This window comes from Taeniopygia guttata, chromosome 4, assembly GCF_048771995.1.
Source record: "Taeniopygia guttata chromosome 4, bTaeGut7.mat, whole genome shotgun sequence".
NCBI classification, from domain to species: domain Eukaryota; kingdom Metazoa; phylum Chordata; class Aves; order Passeriformes; family Estrildidae; genus Taeniopygia; species Taeniopygia guttata.
Window position 1 is genome coordinate 46,733,704 of NC_133028.1, and position 13,623 is coordinate 46,747,326.

A 13,623-nucleotide genomic window follows, 5' to 3' on the forward strand; every position below is an offset into this window, starting at 1 on the left:
CTTTTTTATTTGTCTTTTCATAAATAACAGTATTCCTAAGCCCCTGTTTCCTGTGAGCAGTGTGTTCCTGTGGACGTGCTTTCCTATCCCTGTTCCTTTTTGCTTCAGGTGAGGCTAAAAGTAATGCTGCAAGCCACCCCGCACCATAGCCATTTTGGCATTTTCCCAAGTGCACTGTCCAAGGATTGGAGAAGGTTTTGAAAATTAAGCATAAAATTATCTTTGCTGTCAAGAGCCTAGAAAGAAGCTGGCTTTGGACATAAAACTCTTTTCTCTAAACAATGGTTTGGGAATGAGGGAGTAACCTATATATATATTGAGGAGTAACCTCTCTATATATTGACCTTGCTGCATCTTTGCGAAGTTGTCTATGAAAAGGGATTGTCCAATTGCTCCCAGGAAGTGGCAGATTGTGTTTTCTATTACTGCTGGTGTTGATGAGCTTGTTTCCTCTACTAGTAACTAGTTTTGGCCAAAACACATTACTGTTACCTCCTCCTTTTCCACCACTGGTACTCCTTTGCTGAAGCCCATCTGTGATGAACCCAGACGAGGGCCTGGTTTTGACATTGCTCCAAAATAACATTCCTCCTGATCTTGCATTTTTATTGCAACAACTGGTCAGCAAAGGCATAAATACAGGGTTAGTTTAGCCATTAAAATGTTGTTGGTATTTTGAGAGCACAGCTGAAACTGATGTCTTCTGGGTTTGCTGAAATCTTCAGCCTAAGGATGATTTTGGGGGTCCAGAAATGATAATAGGCTTAAAAAAGAGATGAATTTTTCTTGTCTCTTTATATCCTAGTTTCAAATTCTCCCACAATAACAGGACCATTTAGTCCTTTTATTTTGAGGTACTACTATAACAGTAGTGGAAAGGTTTGGTGATGTTTTGGTGGTGGGGTTTTTTTGAGGAGCTATCTGTTGTTTTTCCCCCTGAACTTAACACTTGTTGTCAAAAAGTTGAAGCTGTTTCTTCGAATGGCCCCTTCTTTCAGGAATGAAAGGCAATGCATGCATTTATTCATCCTTAAGTTGGTTTGTTTTTTTTTTTTTTAGTTGACTTATTTTAGTCTTAACTGAGAAGACCATCTGCTAGTATCTATAACCAATGCATAACTTGCTGACAGGAGAGGAAGAGTGGACAGGCTGGGGCCTTTTTTTTTTGGCTTTTTAGAAGTGACTTCATGTTTAAAGAAAAGAGGAAAAATAAAAACCAACACAGCACCTCTTTGGATGTTGATGAGGGAGGCTTGGGTCTTGTGTGCAGAGGCTTGCTTGCCTAATGGTTCTCTGCAAAGCTCCCTGCCTGCTTGTGACCTCCTTTGTAGATGCGTGTCCTTTGAAGGGTCATTAATTTAATATCTTTCTCTGTGCAGCAGCTGGAACAAATGGTGGCCCCAGCTCCAGCAGGAGCTCCCAGCTGCCTGCCTCGCCCAGCGCTGACCTATAGGCATTTTTGCCGTGGCTGTCTCAGGCTTTTTATAGGTTTTGCACACTTGTTGCATATAAGATACCTTACAGGTGTGGGCCTTCAGTGAAGCATTAGCTGGCTGTTTGGGGAGGGCTTGAGGGTTTTTTTTCCTGGACTCTTGCTTTTCTTCAGAAGCATTTCAAAAATGAGGGAAACTTACTGGATCCAGACTGAATTTGTGCCGCAGCATTTCACCGCTAACTCAGCAGAGATTAATCTGAACTGTCTCACAGTGTGCTCCTTGGATGAGAGGGCAGGCACATGTCAGAAATGGTGGGTGGCTCTGAGAGTGCAGGTGCAGCACTGCCAGTGCAGGGCACTTGCAGGGGTCATCCAACCATGTGGCAGCAGCTGTGCCAGTGTCGCAGCCAGGGGATTTCTTACTCTGCTCCTTGTCCTGGCCAAAATGCCTGAGTAAGTTCAAGCTTTACCACTTGCAGACTGTGATTGCTGTTTGCAAGGGAAGTGTTTGCTGTTGTACTGACCTGTTCCTGAGTTACTTTAACACAGCAATAGCTTTGAACAGGTGTCCGGTGCATAGCAAAGCTCCTGCTGGGATAATGCCAACTTCTGGGTCAGGGCCCTCTTCCCTGCAAGCTCTTACCCTTTGCCCACCAACATTGTACTGGGGATTTTGGGGTTTTATTTCAGGTCACTCATAAAACTGAATAGCAGTTTCATCTTAGCCCTAACTGGCCAAATAATTTGGCTCCTGCTGTTTCCAGTACAGTTGGTGTCCTTCAGGGGACTGTCCCCTGCCTCCACTGCCTCAGTTCAGCCTGAGAGCACATGCTTGGAGAAATAAAAGATACCAATTGGGAAGGCCAAGCTGATGAGAAAAAGTGCCCTAGGGAGGGCCACACAGAGGCCAGTTCCCAAAGGATACTGGCGTGGTCTGTGCTGCAAGACTGCTCTGGGACTGGAACCCTTGTGGCCATGTGGCCTCTGAGAAGGAGACCATCAAGACTGAGTCACTCAGGAGTGTCCCTTTGAGCTCAGTGCTGTGGGGCACAGCTGTGTGTCCCTAGGCCAATAGAAATAGGCTATCCCTTTGCCATTAACCTTTAGTGTTTGTAACAGGTAATAGATGCATGATACGGTGTCCTAAAACGTAACAGGAGGTCTTCAGGTTGTGAACAACAGGTCCTCATTTTTAGTAATTTGCTTTCTCCAAATTGCATACCTTGTGTTGTCCTGTATGTCCCGTTTCCTTTACTTTCCAGGTTGTGTGAAGAGCCTTAGGCAAAGAAAATGGAACTTCACTGGTGTGCTAATACACCATTTATGTGGCATTGGAGCTGTGCTAGGGACAGCTTCAACAAATGTTCAGCTTCTTCAGATTGTCTTGGAAATGAGAATAGAAATGGAAATTTAATCCTCATTCACTTTATTGTGGTTTTAGAAGCTACTTGAGTACCTACTTGCACCAAAATGCTATGTTTTGGTGGGTGGATGAAGTATAATTTCTGTACTGAAATACCGAAGAACCTCACATAGGACAGTGCATAATTATGTAATTGTCTCGTCGAAGGCGTGTGGACTGATTGGGTTTTGCAGAGTTTTGGGCTGTGCTGAGGAGAAAAGACACTCTATGGACCCTGCCTGTATTAGATATAAATGGCACCAGTGTGCCAGGAAGAGCTGGTTGTGGGCTTGGTCAGCAAGTGCTCAGCAAGCCATGGGGAATGGCATTCCCCCTGCATGGAGCTCATGTTGACCAAGATCGGATCTCTGTCAGTCTCTCAAGTGTTTCTGCAGCTGTATGCATTGTCTTTGGAGGATTTGGGGAGACAAATGTAGTAGGGATGCCATGTTTGTGGGAGGAGGAAGCCAGTGGGTAAAGACTGGGAAGCAGTAGAAGCAGTCTGATCAGCACAGTTTTGTACCTCAGGGTGAGGTAGGATTTGGCCATGGTTCACAGCCCTGGAAGGCAGTAGTGCCCACTGGGAGCAGTAGATGGTGGAAGGGGCTTTGGCAACATCCTGAGCCCAGATGTCCCCAGGCAAAGGGCGCAGGGCAGTGTCCATGGGACTGGATGTGGTGCCTAGGGCCAATCCCTTACTGCAGCAGGGGATGGGAGAGTTGAGAGGGTGGCAAGAGGGGTATTCAGGTGTCTGCATATGAGGTCTTGGTCTCCTGCCCTGAACCCTCTCTGTGAGGAAGGCCCAGATAACCCATCTAGGTTGCTTGTAGGGCAGGTGCTGTGGCAGAACCACTTCAAGTCCATAGGGCTTTTGGAAAATATGTTATCAGGCCTTTCTCCTCCTGGTTTCATCATGCATATGTCACCCTGTGTGTCCATGTGCTGTCAATCACCGTGGCCATCTCAGTGGGACCAGAGGGAACGGGGAGGCTCAGTCTGTGCCCAGCAAGCCCCTGTCTGTTGTCTCGCCAGGACGACCAGCAGGATTTAGCTGCCAGAGATCCCCGGGTCTTCCCAAAGCAGTGTGGGGCAGGCAGTCTGTGAAGCTTTGCATTATTGCTATTTTTTATTGTTACTTTTTTTCCTCCCAATTTCTGGCTCTGCAGACCCCCATATGCTCTTAATGGAGATATGGCCCGTTTATATGTTAATTTTAAGCCCACTGACAAGCGGTTTGCTTTTCTCCTGACTTCTCACGATTCCTTCGCCCCTTGAAAGCCGCTGCCATGGGCTTAGGGGATAAGATGCCGAGAATTAGAAAATAAAATAAAATCTGCAGGATGCTGGAGAGTGAGGGGGTACAGGGATTGGCATGCTCCAAGTATAAATGGTGATTTCTGAAAGCAAGGAACCCTGATACCAGGGGCGTGCATGACAATTACATCCAGTACAATACAAAATGTTAATTACTAAATTTTGAGAAATTAATGCTGATTAGCAGCTGTGTGTGTGTGTGACCTAAATACATCTATTGCTTATCTTTATTCATAATATACACTTTATTGTTGATAAAGTAATGGCTGAATGGTGGGCTGGCCCACGAGTCTCATAGCTAAAGACTGAGGCCCGATTTGTAAATCGTCTGAAATTTGTTGGCATCTGTTTTTTGTGGAATTTATACGGATGGGGAAGATGAATAGCAGTCTGAGCTATCCCCTTTACAACTCAACTCATAGATATTATTGAGAATTCATATGGCTTTTATTATTTGGTCACAAAAATGGACCTAATGCTTGTTGGCTTTAAAACACCTACTAGCGCTGCTTTCTCTCTCCATCTTGCGAAATATAAGACAAGGCCGAAGCTTAAATTAAAATCCTCAGGTTCTTATCTCTTTCCCACAGGAAAGCAAATCTGTGTTGAAAACCGTAAAATTAAGAGGAGAGCAAGGATAGCATAATTTAGCAAAAATTCATGGCACCAGATTCTGAGCTATATGACTGGAGGGATAGGTCAGACATTAAGAAGATACTGCCTGCTAATGCAAGTTCCTTAAGGTGGTGCTCTGGAAACAAGGAAAGCAGAAAATGCTGCATTGGCTCCCGTTTGCTCCCTTTCCTCTACTCCTACCAGCCTTAACAATAAATTGAGTTGTCCATCATTTAATAACTCGTCTGTTTCCAGAAGTCCAGAAAAATCATGGACTCGTGCATGGAGCTATGTCCTAATATCTGCTTTGTGCCAGAATTTTAATAGTGACCTCAATGAAAATTAATTTCATTGGCCTTTTAAATTACTATTTTCTTTCCTATAAGGACAGGCTATCATTGCTGTCAGTGTGTCTGTCTGGAGGATAGCTTTATATTTTTGGGGAATTTTATTAAAAACCTGTTTGCTCATAATTATTTGTGATAAGGGGCAAGGTAGAGTGGCAGGGCACAAATGGGGAGTGCCTGTCACATGCTGGCATCATCACTGCAGCTCGTCCCACCGTGAAAAGAGCAACTTGAGTTTCAAGCAGCATTAATAATGTAGGATTTCATTGGGATTGAGGAGTTCCATTGTCTTGCAATGTTGATCTTAGGGGGTAATTTTGGACAGCATCCTTGTGTTGTGTTGCCTGCCTCCTCCTGTGTGCCTCTGCACTCTGGGAGGTGCTGATAGGAAGTGTGCATCTTGCCCTGCAAGGACATCACCTTATGGCACCCATTTCAGGACCCTTGTGGGTGTTTGTAGCGCTTTGAGTTCTCCTTGATAGAGTCAGAGGCCTTCCAGCTGTCCCATGCGCTCAGCAGGTCTCCCCTCTCACTGACCTTCTTGAGAGGCCACTGCCAACTGTTCACATATGAAATCAATTTTCTAAGGGTGACCCTTTAGTTACCCAGTAGACAGACCAGAGTTTTCAACCAGAGTTTGTAAAAGGGACAAGCTTGCTGTTCCTCTGGTGATGGTGGGGGTTTGTCCCAGCTGTGCCATGTCAACGGCCATGCAGGAAGAGCAGTGAGGAGGAAGAGGGAAGCTGATGAAGCTTGTGTTGATTTTAAGGCTGGAGATATGGCAAACCTGTACTTTAAGCCTTCTTTTTTTTAAATGCTATTCCCCTAACCAAAGGGTTTCTCCAGCACTACTGCTGACTCTGCTGTCCTTAGGTCACAGCCCTTCGTGCACAGTGCCTGCCTGCCCAGCACGTTGCCCTCCTCCTGCCCTGCACCTCTCCATGTGCCATTTCCGCAGCCCTGTCTCAATGTCTCCCAAATGCCTTTCTTCCTGCTCCTGGCCCCCACCCATTTCCCTGCATTTCCTCAATATCTGCATCCCTTTTCGGGTGCCAGTGGTTTGAGGATGCCGATTCTGGCAGCAAACCTGCTTTCCATCCACTAGCCCCAATGTCATGTCTGTCCATCTGTTTCCCCTGCTTCAGTAATGCAAATATTTAAAAATAGCATCTTGGAAATGTTGGGTGGGTTTTTGTTTTTTTTTTTGTTTTTTTTGTTTTTTTTTTTTTGTTTTTTTTTTTGCAAAGCAGAAGCCTCACCTCGCTAGCACAATTTAATTTTTGTTCTTCTCTTGCAGTCCAACAAGGTGCCAGTGGTACAGCCTTCTCATGCGGTTCACCCCCTCACCCCTCTTATCACCTACAGCGATGAGCACTTTTCCCCGGGGTCACACCCGTCTCACGTTCCCTCTGATGTCAGCTCCAAACAAGGTGAGCCCATCCTTTCCCAGCACAGTGGGGATGCAGGGTAGCCCTGGTGCCCTTTGTGCTGCTGACAGAGCCAATATTACCAATTTCTAATATTTTAGAGGGAGGCTTCCAGGTATGTATGTCCACTTTCAGAGATGGTAATTCTGCCATGATGCTGATACTTAACTTGGCTGCTTAAATTTTTATGCTCCTTCTAATGTGATAATTTGGGCTTGCTTTTCTCATCAAAGTCTTTCAAAATTTCAGTAAACAACAGCCAGTCTTCACCATCTCCTGTGGTGCCCCAGGCTTCCAGCATGCAAATACAGAAAGGGCAACCATCCCTTACCTTCTCAAAAACAGGGAGCAAGTGCTTCAGTAGAGGTGTTATTGAAAGCTTTTCTTTGACTTTTTAATGTCCTTGTATTCTGGCTGTCCATACTCTTCTATATGTCAGTTGGCATAATCAAGGCGTAGCCCATAAAAATAGTTTTGAGCCTGTGCAAGTAAAAGCTTTACAAATCTGATGTTTTTTAACCTTCTTGTGCTGGCTGCATTCTGCAGAAAGCATCGTTTTAGATGTCCGAGTCATGGATGTCAGTTTTCTCTGCACTTTCAGGACCCCTTAAGGCTAACACAAAACCCTCCTAGATCCACATCTGGGAATGTCAGAGCAGCCCTGCTCAGGGTCAGTCTGCAGGCCCCCAGGGAAGTCTCCAAGTCTCCAAGGTGTCAATCCCAGCCTGTACCAAGAGCTGCTGCCCAGTGCCCAGGAGAACACAAGGGATTCCTGGGAAGGGTGTGCTTGCTTGCAATGGGTTGCAAGAGGGATGTGATGGAAGTTGGGGAGGTGCAGGGGAGGACTGGCCATGGCCATCACGGATCTGAGCCAGGGTTTTGGTAAGAACCTGAGCAGAAAAAGCCTGCATGGGAGAGCTGTTAAAGAGGAGGGAAAGAGAGAGCAGAGGCTTTACAAAAGCATTCACTGTAGTCTGGGTATCTCTGCATGGGCAGGAAGCCTGTCAGTGCCACGACTGGTCCTGGAGGGTGCCTCTCCCTGCCTCTTTCTGTGCTCGCATGTCCCACCATTTGCTGTGGCACCCATTTGAGAAAATCCTGAAGCTCTGATTTACCTGGGCACACATCCATATGCAGAATTGTCCCATTTATCTGAAGAGGCTTTTAGTCAACATTGTTTAGGGAGAGAGAATTTTTTTGTTCTGTCCTTCCCTGAATGCCTAGGTTTTATTTTGGCTGTGCTATGGAGATAATAACATGGGCTACGTCCAGAAAATGCTATGGCTTGGTGGCTCTCTGTGTTTTTTGCTGTTTGTTGGTTAGGTTTTGTTTTTTTCTAGGGAGGGGGAATATAAAAGCACTCTGCCTGGAAAGCCTGGCCTGTAAATACGTATACAGTATCTTTTTCAGACTTGGAAGAAGCAAATGGAGACCTCCTGTCCTCATTTGTCTTCCTCCTTTGCATCAGTGCCCAGGAGAAGGGTATTCACACTCATTCCTTGAAATCCCAGGGGTGCCACGCGATAAGAGAATGAGATTTCCACCTCTTGCAGAAGCTGGCTGTGACAGCTGGGGCACAACCCACAGCAGCAGTTCGTGAGCTTAAGAGGTTTCTGCTTACTGCATGTTGAGTTTGCCCTTCTGTGCCCCATCTTTTTGCCTTTGCCCCAGTTTATTTTTGTATTCCTGTACAGCAGACCCCAACTGAACAACATCTGGTTTGTTGGCTTTTTGTGTCTGCTGCACATTCTCTCTTCTGCTTCTTCTTTACCCTCTCCCTTGTCCACCAGCAGTCACGAGTGCAAGCCTGCTGAGGGCCTCTGCCAGGAGGCACAAATCTCATTGCCCTCTGGAGTTCCTGAACAGGCTCTTGATCCCTTTGCTCAGTGTCTGGCAATGATGGGGATGGATGATGTAGATAATACAGGCTGGAGACTACTGGTTTTGTCTGGGATGGTCTCCTTGATGTGTGTGGTCTTTCTGTCCATTCTCCGTGTTTCGGCGCCACTGGCATGTGGGAGCAGCCGCAGTGAAGTAGCCCATGCAGTTGCTGCAAAGAGAGGTTTTTTTTTTTTCCTCAGGTCCTCTGCCAAACGCCTCCAACCATTGTTTCTGTCCTCGCCTCCCACTGTGGGTCTGGAACAAGGCACTGCCCTGGCGCCCTAGCCCTGGTGCCCTCCTCCCACCAAAATCCTCCAACAAGGGTGTCTGCAGCCTGCTCTCAGCACTGCCTCTTGTACACAAGGCACTTTGGGATGGACACACAGCACTACCTTCCTAAAGGCAGTCACTTCTTTATTTTATTTTTTTAATTCTTTTTTTCTTAACCCTCTCAAGAGAACTTGCTTTGGAGTGCACTGGCCATATGGTAGCTCTGTGTGCTCCTGTGGGCGCTAGGTGCTGGTAGCCCTCCATAAGGGGCCAGAAGTTTTGAATTAGCAATAACAACTGTGCATTAGTTAAGAGAGAGCAGTGTTGTCTCCATGAGTTAGAACTGCAGATTCTGGGGAAGGAATGGCCCAGCTCCTTTTGCAGAACTTGGTCTGGCTGGGGCAAGGTCATGTCATCACTTCCAGGAGCATCAGTCATCATCAGAGATGTGAGAGATGAGATGCTGGGCTGCTTTTACACCTTGTTTGGTTTTCTTTTTTTTAACCACTCGGAAGGAGTGCTCCCTCTCATGTAAAAGCCCTGGGATATGTAAAGTGTTTCTTTTCCTGTCAGCTACCAGCTGTTTTACACCTTTGAAAAGACAGCTGGCCAGAAATTTGAAGCTCACTTAGGTTGTGGTTCCAAGTCTGAAAATTCAGGTTTTTTGAGACAATGACACCACTGGCATTATTTTCCATGCTTTCTTGTACATGATTCTGACAGATATTCTTCAAATCTTGTAATTAAATTCAGAAGATTTAAGTACAAACTGGGCAGGGGAATAAATCAGTAACATCAGTCTATAAACTAAGTCTCAAGGTAGCACACGCTCAGTCTTTGGAGTGTCACCACATAAATATTTAATACCCTTTTAAAGCAGCTGATTTAACATGTGAAGTAGACTTAACAATTCCTTCTGTTTCACCCCCTCTTCCCCAAACACATTTAAATAAACCAATGTCTTTGTGGCCTCTGCAACTGTAATTCCATGTCTCCTGGGGGCACAAGGTTTAGGTGAAGAATGGAGACCTCAGACCCTTTTGGGATGAGGATTAGCTTTAATCTTGAGGTGATTCTTGCAGTTGTAGGACTCTGTGTTCTGGGGAATGTGAGCTGATGGATCATTCCTGATGGGACTCTTATTTTTCCATGAAATACTACCATTGCAAAACAGAGTGACCTTGGAGCCCACAAGAGTCAACTTGATGAAGAGCTTAGTTGGAACTGGAGTGACAATTGGAAGCCAAATGAATCATATCAAGTGTGACCATTACAGGCCTGAAAATGATTCTTAATTAACCACTGATCCTCTGTGGTAGCAAGTTTCCAAAATCTGTGAATCCATAAGGGAACCCGTGAATATATGAAAGTGGCAATTTACCTAATCTAATAGCTCTGCTGTGTTGCCTCTTTGACAACACTTTATTTTCCCCTTGCTTCATGATGTGTTAGAAGAGGTCCTCACGATCCTGTTAGGTTTGGTGGGACCATTGAGAGGACAGTAGCACCTAATGCACTTCACAGGAGATCTAAACTTGCACAGGTCCTTACACATGCATTTATTTCTTCCTTCCATTTTTCCTTTTTTTTTTCCTCCTTCCATGTTGTTTTTTTTCCGGTATCTCCCTTTGAATTACAGTATTGTGTGCAAATTATTTTAAAGGTGGCCCATGGAGCCTTTTGCTTTTAACACTGACCAAGAAGATGGTTATTCCTTATCCACAGTATTAGTTCCACTATAGTATCAGCTGGGAACTGTAGGTCATATATTTTGAGGGGAAATCACTCATTCTTCTGTGCTTTTTAACAGGCATGTCCAGACATCCTCCAGCTCCTGATCTCCCTACCTTCTATCCCTTGTCTCCAGGGGGGGTTGGACAGATAACACCACCTCTTGGCTGGTAAGATTTTTTAGCTTCTTTTCAGACAGGCGCATGTTCACACCATTCGCTATTGTTGAATCAATTGCAGCAATTACAAAATAATAATAATGTCATTCCAGTAAGAAATTGTTACTTTATTTTAGTTTAAAATATGAAAAAAATGTCGATCTTTGGAATTAAATGAATCTGTTCTTTGAACACAGTAGAGGAACTGAAGTGTGTAGATTACATTTTGAAGTCTGTATGTTTCTTATGGCTCAGGTTTGTGCCTCTTAGCTTTTGGAAAGATAGCAGAAAACACTTCTCAAGTAATTAAATGTAAATTTTAATAAAATTGCAATTACTGAGGAGAGGGGAAGTAAGAAAGAACTTTGAAGTGGGGAGGGTGGGGGGAAATCTTAAAACTGCCCCAAATGGAGAACAAACTTTTGTAGCTTGCTGCTTTTTACAGTTTCTGTATGGAGAGAAGCCTCTGTCACTGGAAGATCTTGCTGCTCTTGCTAATACTAGCACTCTCATGATCTCTTGCTGCCACTCAGGGTGTCATTTTCCTTTTGGAGGAAATGTGGCATTTTTGGAGGAATAGATTTGGCAGGGTGCTTCATGTGTGCTTGGGGTAGATATGTACTTGCCTTCAGTTCTCTTGGAGCAGGGAATAAGACAACTTGGCCACAATTTCAGTGCTTTAGAATCCGTATTGTGACTAGTCTGTGCCCACACAATGAGGGATGCAGACTTTTTTATATTTTAATGTCTCCATGGGAGGGAAACATGATCCAGATGACAACAGGCAGAGAAAGGACAGAGCAGAAGCTGGTGAAATGTTGTATTACTGGCATATCTTTCAGGAAAGGCCTCATGCCTTTTGGAACAAATAATTAGTAGATATCAAACTAAAATATGGAAGTATCTGACCATCTATTTTTTAAGTCTTTCCCCCCTTCCCCTTCCTCATTTTGCTGCTTAGCTGACTCCTCACTTCCACTGCCACCAGGCAGTTGCTAGCATGCATTTTCCAGATGCAGTCACTCATTTCTTCTGAATGGTTTCTTGGTGCAGAAACTGGGGGGAGGGAAGAGGGAAAAAAGAAAGAATAGGGAGACAAGATCCAACCTTACAAGGCTCGGGGATGTGTTCAGCAGCACTCACCAGCAGCAGGACATACTCAGCTGGCCCTTATGCTATGGCTCCCTGCTGTGAGGTAGCACTGTTGAGACTTCCTTCAACTTTTTTTTTTTTTTTAATTTCCTCTTCCCTTTAATTTCTAGTAATATGCAGCACTGTTCATTTCCAGTAATATGCTGCAAGAGTGAAATCTGTGTCCTGAACCTTACAAAGGCCAGGTTCCATTTTTTCTCATCTGAGAGTTGATTGATTAACCAGTTGACAAGCAACTGTTTGAACAGGATTGATGTGTATGGTGTCTCTCTGGCTGGTAGAGGTGTTTGGGCTGGTACTTGCTCACATTACCATCACATGCTACGTCAGGGTGCTCATTGTAGTCATGACTGAACCATCACAGTCTGAAAGTAATCAAAATGTAGTGATGATGATAAAAATTAAAGACCTCAAATGATGGACTGGTAGCAAAATATTCTGTATATATGAGAGTGCAAAAGAGGCAAAAACTTCACACAAGCTTCTCTTACTGGACTGCAAAGTTTGATCATTAACTAGTAAGATAGGCTAATGTCGCTGTGGGCTTTTACGTGGTTGAGTTGGGTTTTTTTATGGAATCAGTTTCTACTTAGAAAAGCTGTCCACTTGTACCTCACTATAGCATGTGCTAATGGAGGGAGTCCTAAGTTTTCAAAGACTTAATAAAACTGTTCAAAAAGCTTTTTAGCTTAATAATTCACCATCTGATGTTCTCACTCTGATCTACAGTAGAGCTATTCGGAATAAGATGCTTTTTTTCCCTAAGAACTTGTTTAACAAATCTGATTCCAGTGCTTTTAAAACTAGGTGAGAGAGGGATGGAGATAGAGGAGTGTGCATGTGTATGTGTGCCCTGGGGGAGGAAGGCTTGTTGTTTTGGTTTCCCTCCCAGTGGAAACTTAGATTGGGAATCTTTCAATAGCAAGGAAGAAAGTTCAAAGCATTTAAGTATTCATTAGTTTCATTAGCAGAACTCTTGAAAGTGTTAGCTCTTACTATTTACTTGTGACTAGTACTGAGTTCCCATCAAGAGCTTGTAACTCTAGAATAACCACTGAATACCATATCATATGATTGATGGGTTCCTTTCTTCTGTGACCTCAGGCAAGGTCAGCCTGTATATCCCATCTCGAGTGGATTCAGGCAGCCCTATCCATCCTCACTCTCAGTCGACCCTTCCATGTCCAGGTAGGTGTAGGAGGTGAATGACTGACTGGGGAGTAACTGCTGGCATTAGAGGGCAAGTTGCTCTTCTGCTTGCATCTTGGTCTGCCTTTGCTTGCTTTTCAGTCAGCTAAACCCTTATGCATACATTTTTATTTAACTTTTGTGTGTATATGCAGTTTGCCTGGATCCCACACTGGTCTCATTCAGCATTTTCTTGTCAGTCTCTGAAGTGTTGCAATGAGGAGCACCCAGTGAATTGTCAACAATTAATTGAGCTGTTTCATCTGAAATGAGTTATTAGTTCATTTCTAGATGCAACACATAGTGTTTTGCTCATGTCAGTATGCAACCAGGTGGATTGTCACTGTAGTCTGCGTTCTCTAGTTCCAATTTCAAAGTTGTTGGTAATTAGTCTTGAATCACATAGGTAATGCTCTCTGTGGAATCTTGCTCACAAGTAGGTATTTCATAGCCCAAAGCCACTAATGGCAGGGGATGCCAGCACAGTATTTGTACTGGTGTGTGACTCAGGCACTGTGTCTTTATGTGTAAGTACAAGCAAGCAATGCTAATTGAGACTTGGCCATGACACACTCCAGACCTCCTATGCTCTGCTTTCGCATTCTAAAGACAGCTTCTGCATCCTGTGCTTGGTGTACAAGAGGTTGCAGTATACAATTCTTGGGATTTTTTTTCTGTCATCTGTAGAAGAGACATCCTCCTG

The 13,623-nt window shown here is 44.4% G+C and overlaps 1 protein-coding gene across 6 annotated transcripts in view; it reads left to right on the forward strand.

The window, feature by feature from the left end:
* The window catches only part of LEF1 (lymphoid enhancer binding factor 1), a 71,044-nt gene that overhangs the window by 34,841 nt on the left and 22,580 nt on the right, over positions 1 to 13,623 (forward strand). For 4 of the 6 annotated variants that reach the window (XM_072928534.1, XM_072928535.1, XM_072928536.1 and 1 more), the window contains 3 exons: positions 6,411 to 6,543; positions 10,502 to 10,592; positions 12,837 to 12,920. In XM_072928534.1, coding sequence (XP_072784635.1) covers positions 6,411 to 6,543; positions 10,502 to 10,592; positions 12,837 to 12,920 — 308 coding nt within the window. The remainder of the gene's footprint in view (positions 1 to 6,410; positions 6,544 to 10,501; positions 10,593 to 12,836; positions 12,921 to 13,623) is intronic. The other 2 variants (XM_012573394.5, XM_004174870.6) reach the window with 1 other exon arrangement.